This window comes from Patagioenas fasciata, unplaced genomic scaffold (genome assembly GCF_037038585.1).
Source record: "Patagioenas fasciata isolate bPatFas1 unplaced genomic scaffold, bPatFas1.hap1 Unplaced_14, whole genome shotgun sequence".
Lineage (NCBI taxonomy): Eukaryota > Metazoa > Chordata > Aves > Columbiformes > Columbidae > Patagioenas > Patagioenas fasciata.
The window spans coordinates 261,689-275,750 of NW_027288555.1; the positions used below are offsets into that span (position 1 = coordinate 261,689).

Genomic DNA, 14,062 nt, shown 5'->3' on the forward strand with positions numbered 1-14,062 from the left:
ATTCCTGACTACAGCCACATTGTGAGCCTCTCTATCGAGTGACTCGTAAAAAGAACCAATTTGAGTGGGGCCCTGAACGCCAAGCCTTTGAACAAATGAAGCGTGAGATAACTCATGCGGTGGCCCTTGGACCAGTCCGAACTGGACTAGGTGTTAAAAATGTGCTCTACACCGCAGCCGGAGATAATGGACTTACCTGGAGCCTCTGGCAGAAAGCACCAGGAGAAACCCGAGGTCGACCCTTAGGTTTTTGGAGTCGAGGATACAAAGGATATGAGGCCAACTGTACTGCAACTGAAAAGGAGATACTGGCAGCATATGAAGGAGTTGGAGCTGCTTCAGAAGTGATGGGCACTGAAGCACAGCTCCTCCTGCACCTCGACTGCCGGTGCTGAGCTGGGTGTGCAAAGGGACGGTTCCCTCTCCACATCATGCAGCCGAAGTTACATGGAGTAAATGGATTGCACTGATCATGCAATGAGCTCGGATTGGAAGTCCCAACCGTCCAGGGATATTAGAAGTGATTACAGACTGGCCAGAAAGCAAAGACTTTGGGATGTCTGCAGATGAGGAGGAAGTAAAACGTGCTGAAGAAGCACCACCATATAATCCGCTTTCAGAGACTGATAAGCAGTGTGCACTGTTCACAGATGGATCCTGTCGTCTGTAGGAAAACATCGAAGGTGAAAGCTGCTGTGTGGAGTCCCACACGACAAGTTACAGAAGCCACTGAAGGACAAGGTGAATCCAGTCAGTTTGCAGCAGTGAAAGCCATCCAGCTGGCTTTGGACATTGCCGAACGAGAGAAGTGGCCAATGCTTTGTCTCTATACTGACTCATGGATGGGAGCAAATGCCTTGTGGGGGTGGCTACGGCAATGGAAGAAAAGCAACTGGCAGCGCAGAGGTGAAACCATTGGGAACCACGCTGTGGGAAGACATTGCTGCTCGGCTGGAGAGCCTGCCTGGGGAAGTTGGTCATGTAGATGCTCATGTGCCTAAAAGTCAAGCCACCGAGGAACATCGAAACAACCAACAAGCAGATCAAGCTGCTAAGATTAAAGTAGCTGAGGTGGACTTGGACTGGCAACATAAAGGTGAACTTTTCCTAGCTCGGTGGGCCCATGATGCTTCAGGGCATCAAGGTAGAGATGCAACATACAAATGGGCTCGTGATCGAGGGGTGGATTTAACTATGGACACTGTTTCACAGGTTATTCATGAATGTGAAACTTGCGCCGAAATCAAACAAGCAAAACAGTTAAAACCTGTATGGTATGGGGGGCGATGGTTAAAGTGTAAGTATGGAGAAGCTTGGCAGATTGATTATATTACACTTCCACAAACACGTCAAGGTAGGCGTTATGTACTTACAGTGGTGGAAGCAACCACTGGATGGTTGGAAACATCTGCCGTACCTCCTGCTACAGCCCGAAATACCATCTTGGGCCTTGAGAAGCAAGTCCTTTGGTGGCCGGGTACGCCAGAAAGAATTGAATCAGACAATGGTACTCATTTCAAAACCAGTATTATAGACAATTGGGCCAAAGAACATGGTATTGAGTGGGTGTATCATATTCCATATCATGCACCAGCCTCTGGGAAAACTGAAAGGTGCAATGGTTTGTTAAAAACTACACTAAAGGCACTGGGTGGTGGAGCCTTTAAAAACTGGGATTCACATTTAGCAAAAGCCACTTGGTTGGGCAACACTAGGGGATCAACCAATCGAGCCGGGCCTGCCCAATCAGAAATTCTATGGACTGTAGAAGGAGATAAAGTCCCTGTAGTACACATGGAAAATATGTTAGGAAAGGCAGTCTGGGTTCCTCCTGCATCGGGCACAGGCAAACCTATTCGTGGGATTGTTTTTGCCCAGGGACCTGGCAGCACCTGGTGGGTGATGCTTAAGGATGGAGAAGTTCGGTGTGCACCTCAAGGGGATTTGATTTTAGGTGAAAATGTGCAATGCTGAACTGTATGATGTGAATTGCCGCACTAACAATGTTTAATAAGTGTCTTTCAGATCAAGACAATGGTGATGAAACCAGCGCTGGCTTCTTCGAGTGGCGCCCGACACCTTCTTGGAAGTTGGTGTCCTTAACCCACCAACAGGGGTCATGAGATGCACTTGGACCATTTTCCCTGCCCTGGGAGACTGTGGTGACAAAATGAACTTAATGAACTTTTCAAAGGATGGTCCACTGATTAATTACTCCTGTGTATATATGTACATATGTATATATATATATATATATATATATATAGTAGTAGTGATTAATTAGATTGTATTGATAGATTGTATTGATAAGGTTTAAGTATTCAGTGAATGTCATATGATAAGGGGTGGAATGTCCTGGTTTTGTTAAAAACAAGTTTCTCTTTTAGTGAATTTGCCTGTCAGCCAAAGCCTTCATGTCAGCTGCATTTTCCTGGAGAACCCGACACACGTTTTGGTTAAACCCAGCAAGGGAATGCAAACTTATTGATAAGCACGGATGGACATCTCGCGAGGGGGGCAATGAGAAAACTGATGACTGAGAGACTGACCAACGGTGAATAACATTCCGTTCACGTGAATACTTCATATAAAAGTGGGAGATCACGAGGATCTCGCCCCTTTTCCCTTTTTTTCCTCATGGCCGACATTAGGAGAGGACCTTGCTGGTCGTCCCTGCGAACGGAGGCCAGTGAGAGACTGAATCCAGCTCCGGTTGGCTACAGAGTCTAATCCAGGACTTTGGGTGCCGGCTCTGCAGTTGCCGAGACTTAGAAGATTGGTTTTGTATATTTTGTATTATTTTCTCTATTCTTATTACTAGCATTAGTAAAACATCTTTAACTTTTCCAACTCTCTTCTCTCTGTCCTTCTTTCCCTCTTGATCGCCTGTCCTGAGTGGGAAGGGGGGAGAGGGAGGGGCAAAAGGGGGAAGTGGGGGGGAGAGGAGGTTGACAACACATCTGCCAGGGTTTGATTGTCACCCCGCAATCCTAACCCTCGACAGGCTGGGACATAGAAAAGGATGAGAAGGAAATAAGGCAACGCAAGGCAAGGCTAGGCCAAAGGACATTTCCTTGGTTACATATTTTGTACCAGATTCATCTGGAGACGAGGAGGAAAGCCATCTGACCTGATGGATTAGGCCCAATCAAAAACCCCGGCTACTTGAGACACTTAGACTAAGCCTAAAATGCAAAGATCTCTCCATAAGGATGGGTTTTATACTCTACTTCCACAATCTGCTGGCAGTACAAAAGAATAAGCGGCAGATCTCCTTAGGCTGAGTCACGGTGCTTTGCTCCTAAGACCATGCATACCATGGGAATATTTCAGCATTTCTGCTCTGGTTTTCAGTGTATTACACCAAAACACCCACCTGATGACATCATTTCAAGAGCAACAGCAGCAATTTGCAGAATTCAGCTTCTTTGGGGAACTGAGAAATTGCTGAGCTGACACCAAGTCCGGCTGTGTCCCTGTCACCCGCAGAGTGAGAAAAGGAGAGCTGGGTGTGGCAGCCGAGCACCCCATGCAGCCAGACGAGGGGTCAGTGAGAGAGGCTGGGACAGAGAACAGGATGAGAAAGAAATAAGGCAAGGCTGGGCCAAAGGACGTTTCCTTGCTTTATATTTTCTACCACATACATCTGGAGACGAGCAGGGAAGCCATCAGACCTGATGGATTAGGCCCAGTCAAAAACCCCGGCTACTTGAGACACTTAGACTAAGCCTAAAATGCAAAGATCTCTCCATAAGGATGGGTTTTATACTCTACTTCCACAATCTGCTGGCAGTACAAAAGAATAAGCGGCAGATCTACTTAGGCTGAGTCACGGTGGTTTTGTGCAGAAGGATATGGAACAAAGGGAGAAAGCAAAGGGAGCAGGACAAAGGGAGGGAAGAGGAAAAACTAGTGCTGAGCTGCAGGACTGAAATGGAGGAGGTTTTGCATTTTCTTATGATACAGTTGTATAGGTGGCTTCAAGCCTAGACAACACGATTTCACGTTTTTCTTCTGGAGTTATGCATTTGCTGTTCTTTCTTTCTTCTTGTTCTTCTAGCAGGATCATTTTATCTGAGCATGGCAGTGGCCCTAAAGGCACTTGCTTTGATAGAGCTGTCCAATAAGGTGTTGAACAAGTCCTCGCAGACACGCAATGATGTAGCATGCTATAGAAATCAGTGCTTCTGTTACTTCGATTAAAGAAGTAATTTCTCTCAATATTCCAAACCAAGATTCTAACAATCCCATGAGTGGACTATCTACACCTGAATTCTCAGCCAATTCTTCTGCTGAAGCTGTGGTTAGACATATATCACCTTTTTCTGCCAACATCGTATCTGGGACCATGGTATTTTCCCATGCCATTCTACTAGTAGCATCTAATTGTTTGGTGATTCATTTAACTGCTTGTCTAGTATAACTTATAAATAAATGTTATTTATCCCGTCTACATTCTTGTTTGTAGTTACCTACCAAAACAAAAAGGACTCAGAACCCGCAGCTAACTTGACTTCTTGCTTTGTGTTCCTTGGGGACTCCTCTGGGGACCCCAATCTAATTGAAATAAACCCTGTCATCAGAGGAAAGCCCTCAACTCCTTTTTCTGTTGCCCTGATGGATCACAGTGTTCAAATGCCAGGGTAAAAGGAATTTCCAATTGTACGACGTCACAGGTACCTTCCCAGTGGGGGATAAAATGGAATGAAGTGTCATCTTCCCACAGTACCACCAAAGATCCACTCAAGAAGCATCTGAGGACATATGAGGACCAACTTCCCGTGTCTCTGCACACCTACTCATGTTCCTAGGAACTTGGTATCATTCCTGCCGCGTCGTGAGAGACAGGCAGTATGATTTTCAATTATTCCTGAAAATGCCAGGGGAATTTTGATATTTTTCCCTGCAAAGCTGGAAACAGTAGGGAGAGAGTATGACACGACTTATTTCTCCATGCCGTAGAGTCTTGGCATAAGGCTAAGACGCACTCCATCCCCTGTCAATCTTCGCTCCACCCCAGAGGGAAGGGTACCACTTGGGCCACAGGCCTTCCTGCTGCACAGGCACAGCAATTGCTCGTTTAGGCTTTGCACCATATATTTGATCCATTCTACCCAGGCATTTGTACCTCCATATATTTTGAACCTTCCCAGGGCATCTTTTCTACTAATGTCTATTTGTGATCCATAAACCCCACTTACTGAATCATCTGCTCTCTGTCTTGCAATTAGCAAAGGGTTGCACTGCAGAGACTCACATCCTGGGAGAGACTGTCCTGTAGATAGGGTCATTTTTCTTTTCAACTCTATAACCGTTCATTGCTCACGGTCCATCCCCTAAACTCTGTGCTCCAAATAACACTGTACCAGGAGGGGCAATGAGAGACAGTAACAAAAACTGTGCACTTCTTTAAATCATCCTTAGACTCAGGCCCCTTGGACACGTTTCTTTTCATAACTCCATTCTCTTTAGCTCTGTACATCCCCACAGTTAAGGATGTGGCAATCATCTACTCAAATTGTTAGGGAACCTTCAGTTTCAGTGACGTTTGTTAAGTAACCCATTTGTAAATTCTACATACACAGGATGAACAATCCCCAAAGGTTTCATTTCATTTTCATCTCTGTATCTTTAGTCGAAGGGGGTCATCAGTTGTCAATACTTGCCACTCGTCATTGTCCTTTGGAGGTTCGATTGGCTCTTTAACCCGTGTCTAATGAGTCCACCCTTTCTCAGCTGGTCGTACCACTGTCTCGGTGAGCAGCAGAACTTGAAATGCTCCTTCCCAATCTGGCTGAAGCTTCCGTTTTTTTCCAGGATTTGACCAGGACCCAGTTTTCAGGCTGAAACTTGTGAGCTGAAAACTCTAAAGGCAGAGTTTGTGCCAGACGGCCTTGTGCCTGAGAGAAGATAGGCAAGACAACCCGAGTATACAGTTTTTGAGAAATCAATCCTTAGTTTCAAACTGTGGAGGTCCACCTGTTATTAAACTTTTGCTACCACTGCTGCTGCGGCAGTGCTCAGGAGGAAAGCTTCTCCCCAGCTGGCAAGGTGATCAACCAACACTAGTATGTATTTAATTCGACCAGCTACAGGCAAATCACCTTGAATATTTTGAGAGAGTTGTAAACTTGGACCCTGCCCTCCTGCAGGCTGCTTTTTAAGTGCCTTTTTATTTCTTCTTTTACAAACCACCCATCTTTCACAAATTTGCTTGGCTATAGCATAAATTCCCGTATTACGTCACACATTGCTGGTGTTCCCCAATAACTCTCCTGATGTAGAATCGCTAATACCTCCCTCATGATTTGCTTATTTAACATTTCTCTACCATCTGGGAGTACCCATTTCCCACTCTGTTCCCTGGCTCCTCATTCTTGGAGGACTTCTTCTTATTTTTCATCAAAAACTGGAATTTCCTGTGAGGCCAGGACCTCAAGCGTGAGATAACTTACAGTTATCACTTCAGGTTTTAAGGCTGCTTCTCAGGCCATTTCATCTGATAACCAATCTCCCCTGACACAAAAGGAGTTTCCCCTCTGATGTCCCAATGGACATCATGTACTACAGCCACTTCTATTGGTGACATCAGATTATGTAACACTTGTCCAACTGGTTCTTCACAAACCAATTCTTTCCCTTTGCTATTAATTAGACCCCATTCTTCCCAGATTTTCCCAAAGGTGTGCACTACTCCAAATGCATATCTAGAACCGTTACAGATGGTACCTTCTTTTCCATCTAACATCTGCAGTGCCTGATTGACAGCGTATAGCTGGCATGTTTGAGCTGACCAGTTATTAGGTAACCTGCCCGTTTCTTATTTCACCACTCACACCTTCAACGATGGCACACCCATTGTGTCTTTTCCCCTGAATTATCCCTGAAGTCCCATCTATGAGGAGGTGCAGCCCATTGTCATCTCTCCTCAGGAAAGCAGCAGGGTTTAATTTCCTGCTTTCTTTCACCAGAAGAGCGGTGACTGCTGCAGTTTGCACACACTCAAGACACTGGCTCTAAGAGCTTAGATAAGTGTGCCACTGGCTGTCGCTTCCCCCCAGCCCACTTGCTGGTGGAGCAGTGTGGGAGGCAGAACAGGCCACCCTGTGCAAGCATTGCTCAACAGTACCAAAAACATCTCTGTATTATCAACACTGGTTTTAGCACGAATCAAAAAACATAGTCCCATACTAGGTACCACAAAGAACATTAACTCCACCCTGGCCAAAACCAACACAAACTTCCAGGTAATAGAATAGCTCTCAAATTTTCTCCTTATCACCCCCCCAGGCAGTAACTGTGCTTCCACACCCAGAGCCTGTAAAACGTTTGTCTCTAATAAATAAGCTGGGGAATCTTCCACTCATATATTCCTTCCCCACACACTTTTAATTCTTATTATCACAGATAGGGCTGGAGCGCCGCTCCCCGCGGCCGCCGTCCTGTCCGCGCCAGAGACCGCCCCGCCGCCATCTCTAGTGAGGGCACAGCGGCCGCGCTCTCCCCGCCCCGCCACAGACACCTCATCAGCCACCGCCCGATCGGCGCCGGTACCCGAGGAGGAGGACTCGAAGGACGTTAACTCCCCCTCCTCGGCGGGGTGCGCCGCCCGCTTCCCAAGAGCGGCTCCCAGAGCGACCAGCTCCCCTCCTCCCCGGCGGCACAGGGCACGGCCTCAGTGCGGCGGCTTCACTGCCCGCGCCCAAGATGGCGGCGCGACGGGAGCGGGAAAGCGTGAGGCGCTGCAGGCGTCAGGCCCGGCCCGGGAGCCCCCAGCCGCTCCTGCTCCCACGCACCCCCCCCGTTTGCTTTACATTTGTGTATCGTATATAAATGCGGGGACAAGGAGCAGCGGCACGGAGCAGGCTGCTGGGTACGAGGTGTTCCCTCAGCACACACACCCACACCCCCCGTCCCGGGCCGGGCCGGGCCGCTCCGCACGAAAGGGAAGGTGAGGGAAAAACAAAAACTAAAGGCACAGAGGCGTCCTGGCTGAAGCCGAGCTGTGCTCATGTACCCTTTGAATGACAATTCCAAAGGCACATCCCCACTCACGAAAGCTGGCGGCTCCGCAGGGTCCCCAGCAGACACAACCACCGGCCGGCGGGGCGGGGGGGGCTCTGCCCGGGCAGCTCCCGCAGGGTCCGCAGTCTGAGGACAACGCTCCGCCCGCAGCCCCGCACCGAAACCGCCGGAAGGTCCCACAGCCTCCTTGTCAAGCCCAAGGGAATCCGAGCTCGGCCCGTATACGGTCAGTGCTCCAGAAGCTTCTCCGCTCCCAGGCGTTTCACTAAACGAGGGCCCCGTCTGCCAGCCGAGGGCTGTGGGCGTGACCAGAGCGCCCATCAACCGGAAGTGCCGGGCGCTTTCCTGCGGCTGCAAAGTGCTGCGACATGGGGCTGTGGGTCCCCCGGGGCGGGGCGCGGAGCTGCTGCGTCCCCCCAGTTCTGGGTCCCCCGACCCAGAGCAAAGCGCTCCCCTCCTCCGGCTGCCGACAGTCAGCCCGGCTTCTTGCACAGCCCCCTGGTTACCCCCTCACCCCGTCCCCCCAGTTAGTCCCAGGGGGTGTTTCCCTGTACGTTGCTGCATCCGCCCGCACCTCGCTGCATCCCCTGTACGTTGCTGCATCCCCCCGCACCTCGCTGCATCCCCTGTACGTTGCTGCATCCCACCGCACCTCGCTGCATCCCCTGTACGTTGCTGCATCCCCCCGCACCTCGCTGCATCCCCTGTACGTTGCTGCATCCCACCACACCTCGCTGCATCCCCTGTACGTTGCTGCATCCCACCGCACCTCGCTGCATCCCCCTATGCCTCACTCCATCCCCCACACCTCGTTGCATCCCTCTGCGCCTCACTGCATCCCCCTACTCCTCGCTGCAGCCCCTTGTGCCTCCAACGCTCCCTCGAAGCTCCCTCACCCTCTATCTGCCTGACTTCCCTGACACCCACAGCCCAAGATTTCTGCCTCCGCTCCACTGTCTCTGTTCCTCGGAAGCTTTTGGCAGAGCTCAAGCATGCACACAGCTGAGGAGAGTGGAAATTGCAATGCGTCCCTGCCCTGTATTCCCTGTGGAGAGATGCAAATATTCATGTCCCACACAGAGCTGCTGGCTAAAGTGTAAAACACACCAATCTCCTTCCAAAACAGTCACTGCTTTTCCTTCAAATCACCTCTGCCTAGATAATGGTTGTTTGCTGCTGCCTGACAGAAGACAATGTTAGGTGCTCACAGCAGGGGGGTTCACCCCAGCTGAGGCCAAATCCACAGCCGCCTCTGCTCTCAGCGTCGCGGGGCAGCAAGGCCGAGCATCGCGCTCCCCTCGCAGGCTTTGCACTGGGACCACAGTCACAAGCCACAGCAAGAGCAGAGCAAAGCTCCTCTCAACCCAGCTATGAGTAAGCAATCAAGCGGTATTAAAGAAGCGATGGACAACGTCCTCGGACACACGGTGTGAACTGTGGGGTTGTCCTGTGCAGGGACAGGAGCTGGACTCGATGATCCTTGCGGGTCCCTTCCAGCTCAGGACGTTTTGTGATTCTAAGTGAATTTGTTTGCTGGGGACAGGGGAAGCCCTGAGGGTGCTCAACTCTCAGTTCACCCAGAGCCTCCCAACCAGCTCTAGCCCAGCAGTATGCAATGGGAAGAGGGACCCACGCTTTGAGATTCTCTCAAACCCACTCCCCAGCACTGGAGCTGAACAAAAAGGTCTCCGACAACCAAGCCCAAGCAGGCTCCTACCAGTGGCCGTAGTCCAGGTGCTGCCGGATCAGCGTATGGGGCTGCACTGTCCCGTAAGCGTCCACCTCGGGCATGTTGAGATCATCAATGAAGTACACGAGCTTCTTGGTACCTGGAGGGCCATAATTCCTACCAGCCTTTTTCTCCAGAGGTTTCTCAAGCATACCTGTAGGGAGGCAGAGGTGCAAAGCTCATCTACTGGGAGAGCAACTGCTGCAAAATAAAAATGATTTCTCAGCCCAGCTCAATGCTGTGCTGTGTGTAGCTACAGCGGCCCCTCAAGGAGCTGAGATGTCCCCCAGCTGCAGCTGTATGAGGAGCAGCTGAGGGGCCTGGGGGTTCAGCTGGAGAACAGGAGCTGAGGGGAGACCTTCTGATCTCTGAACTGCCTGAAAGGAGCTTGGAGCCAGGGGGGTCGGGCTCTGCTCCCCAGGAACAAGCGCCAGGAGCAGAGGAAATGGTCTCAAGTTGCACCAGGGGAGGCTGAGGCTGGATCTGGGGAACAATTTCTTCCCCAAAGGGCTGTGGGGCATTGGAACAGGCTGCCCAGGGCAGTGCTGGAGTCACCAGCCCTGGAGGGTTGGACAGACGTGGAGATGAGGTTCTCAGGGACTAGAGTGCTAGAGCTGGGTTACGGTTGGACTCGATGATCCTGAAGGTCTCTTCCAACCAAACTGATTCTATGATTCTACAGTGCAGCTGGGAGCCCTGCAGGGACCCTTGGTCAGCACTTTGGTTTGACTTAAATCAGAAAGCTCTCAACTCTTCCTTCCAAACAAAAATACAACAAACTTCGTCTGCTACAAAACATGTCTACCTCAGAGCAAACAAGAGCTTTTCATGCAAGATAAAGCCTTTTGAATCTCTTCTGCATAATTTTTTAAACGAAATCTTGCTTGCAGAGGTGGCTGTGCCAGAGCAGTGAGCATCCCCTGCTGCCTGCCCCGGCGATGCGGCAACTGCAGCGTGGCCAGGGCAGCAGGCACTGGGCGCTGCGATGGAGAAAGGGAGATGGATGCTGTGGGCACAGAAGCCCACGAGCAAAGCTGCTGGTTTTGTGAATATATGCATCTTTTACCCTGTTAGACAAAAATAGGCGATCTCAGGGCCAAATTCCTGGACATCTTCAGAACAACCAACATGACACTTTTATTTAAATGCATCAAATAATCATAAGTTCCCTGATCTTCTCACCAGCGTTACCCAACCCTCCAGATAACGTGACAAGACTTAATTCCAACACGAGCTGTCAAATTACCACCTGGTTTCAAGTAGGGTCACGCACACGCAAAGGAAAGCACGGAGAGAACAGTTTCGCATTTCAAAGCCTTGGAAGACTTTAATTTGTTTTAGCAGAAGGCTGGGGTCATATGTTGCTCTAGCTCATAAAACGTGGGGAATATTTATAATCCTGGGCTGATATTTAATAAAAATCACCCCACGTCGCTGCACATCATGTTCTATAGGTTATTGATTCCTCTGATTGCAGCCCAGGCAACCTTTACTGTCTCAGTAAGTGGAAAAGCAAACGGAAGCAACGCTCCTCTGCCCAGACCCCGGGTGGGTTTTCTGCCCTGTGCTTACTCGAAGAATTTGTTTCATTAGCAGTTTTGGGTTGGCAACAGACCTATAAGGTGCTATAAAGCAGCACACGGTAAGTAGCAATTCTTTGTAATTAGGGAAGACTGGCAAATGTAAACGGGACTGGGAGTTTTTTTAAGCCATTTATTATCACGTGCAAAAGTTGTTAAGGAAGATTTATATTCCGTTGGTTTGTTTCAGATCACAGGCCTTTCAAAACGCTGGGTTTTTCCTGCTTGGGTGCACTGCAGACAGCTCGCCTTGCTCACCACTCAAAACGCAGCTGATTTCTTGTCACAGACAGCTGCTGCACAAAGGAATGGTTTGTGCTACGAAAAATGATGAATCTTTCCTCAGCGGAGCCTCTCTCCCCGTTCAATAAAACCACAATATTTGAAATTTCTGGTAGCAAGTTAAATTAAGTGTTTCAAATAAGCATTTAATTTAAATTTAATTAGTCCCTAATTAACATATAAAATCAGCCCTTTTTGAGGTTAAACAAGTATGCAAGAGATTCATCACACTGAAATGCAATTACTGGGGATCAAGTGACATGTTCGTGGAAGTGGTATTTTAATTCAAAGCCGTATCTCACAATAATAATAAGGGGCGGTGTGTCTGTGTGAGATCCTGACACATACTCAAACCAGCACCTCAAAGAAACAGTCTGGACACCTCGTACCTTCTGGTTGGTGAGCAAGGGAGAGGGAAAAAAAGAACCCAAACAAAAAAAACCACAAGATTTATTGCAATTTCTCTGAATGACAGAAGTCAGGGCTACATCTGATGGAGGGGCAGAGGCCCAAGAGGGCACGAAGCAGAGCGAGGCCCAGGGCAAATGCCACAGAATGTGGTATTTAGTCACAATAAACTACAGAAAATCCCCAAACTGGCCCCAGGTTCAGGCAGAGAGAGTGTTGGGCTCCTTTTAACCCCTGTGCACACGGCGCTTCTGGAAGCCACAGGATGCAGGGATGGGTTGAACAACAACTCTGCTTCCCCTAAGGGCTGCATCTTATACATCTCTGCAGCAACAGGCACCTTGTCTAAGGAACTACTGGAACTCAGGTTAGGATCTTTTTTAAGTAAGAAAAAATCCAAAATTACTTTGTGCCCATGTTTTACAAATTTAAAGATGTGCCTGCTGGGGAAAAGAATAAAGCAGCCAAGTGACAAACTACACAAAAAGGGACAAATTAACTCTAAAAAATGAGCAGCAGGGATCCAGGCCAAGCAGTATAAATCATGCTTCTCAATGCAAATCTCACCACCACATCTTCATCCACACACAAGACAACTTGCTCCTCTGTGCAGGGGAAGAAAATCACTGACTCAGCCCACAGCTCATGACCAGGGACACGGTGCCAGGTCTGCCTGTACAAATAACACCTGCACACACTCGCCCATCCAGCTGGAGACAAACGGCTGCACATTCACAGAATCACAGGATCCCAGGCTGGTTGGGCTGAAGGGACCTCTGCAGATCCCCCAGTCCAAGCCCTGCTCACGCAGGGTCACAGAGCAGATCACACAGGTGGGTCCAGGCGGGTTTCAATGTCTCAGAGAAGGAGACTCCACACCCGCTCTGGGCAGCCTGGGCCAGGCTCTGGCACCTCCCAGCAAACAAGTTTCTGCTCATGTTCAGATGGAGCCTCCTGTGTTTCAGTCTGTGCCCGCTGCCCCTCACCCTGGCGTTGGGCACCACTGAACAGAGTCTGGTCCATCCTCTGACAGCCACCCTGAGATATTGATCCCATTGATCAGATCCCTCTCAGCTTCTCTTCTCCAGCTCAACAGCCCCAGAGCTCTCAGTCTCTCCCCATAAGAAAGAATCTCTAGGTCCTTCAGCATCTTTGTCCCCCACCCAGGCAGCTGGACAGAGAGACAGACAGACAGACAGACAGACAGACAGACAGACTGCCAGACAGCTCAGCCCATTTAGCAGCTCAAGGGCATTTTGCAGAGACCCCAACACAGGGAAAAAAGCAAAGGGGCACCTGGGAGGGAGGAGGGAGACTGCAGCCATCACACACTAGCAAGACCCAAAACCCTTCAGACCTGCCCCAGAAAGCTGCCGTGACTCCACGACACAGCCCCAGGTGACACAGCGTGGGCTGAGCCTGTGCTGTCACCTCTGCGAGTGGATCAGTCCCACAGGGCAACTTTAAACTCTGACACCTTCCTTAAAACATCTGCAGTGTCGGGAGCCCAGCAGAGCACAGACAGGGGCTGTGATGCTCATGGCCGTGAGCGTGTTCGCCCCAGGGCCACCTGGCCAGGAAAAACCCACATGGTGAAGGTTAAAACCTTGGTCTCACTGGTGCTGGTCCTGTAGAGGGAGTAAAGGGATTTCAGGACACTTGGGTCAGACCAAACTCCATAAAGGAAGTTATTTTGGTTTACAGTGACCCACAGCTGTTGTTCAACTCAAAACAAGCAAGGTTGTTTCATTCCTGATTAATAAATACATGTAGAAAATTATCCTCTCTCTTTAGGTCAACTGAAAGTGAAAATACCATTCCAAAATGAGTCACTTTTCAACAATTCCCTCTTTCTCTTCATCTGTGAAAAGACTACACAGCAGAACTGACCTTATCCTGGTCTCAAACTTCATCTTTCACTGATGTGCCAAAATCCTCATCAAAGATATTCTCATGGGCTTCCCCAGGTCAGAGCCTCCCAGGGTCAGCAGCCGTGTCCCCTGGGGCGGTGGGATGTGGCACCCGCTCCGTGGGAGCA

At 49.5% G+C, this 14,062-nt stretch overlaps 1 protein-coding gene across 3 annotated transcripts in view; it reads right to left on the reverse strand.

Annotated features, from left to right (window-relative positions):
- The window catches only part of LOC139826742 (dynein axonemal heavy chain 9-like), a 32,932-nt gene that overhangs the window by 11,698 nt on the left and 7,172 nt on the right, over window positions 1-14,062 (reverse strand). The window contains exons 5-6 of one of the 3 annotated variants that reach the window (XM_071803141.1): window positions 9,743-9,908; window positions 2,165-3,560 (exon numbers count right to left, since the gene is read on the reverse strand). In XM_071803141.1, coding sequence (XP_071659242.1) covers window positions 3,548-3,560; window positions 9,743-9,908 — 179 coding nt within the window. In that variant the 3' untranslated portion in view covers window positions 2,165-3,547. Of the gene's footprint in view, window positions 1-2,164; window positions 3,561-3,610; window positions 5,901-9,742; window positions 9,909-14,062 lie in introns of those variants that run through there. The other 2 variants (XM_071803140.1, XM_071803142.1) reach the window with 2 other exon arrangements.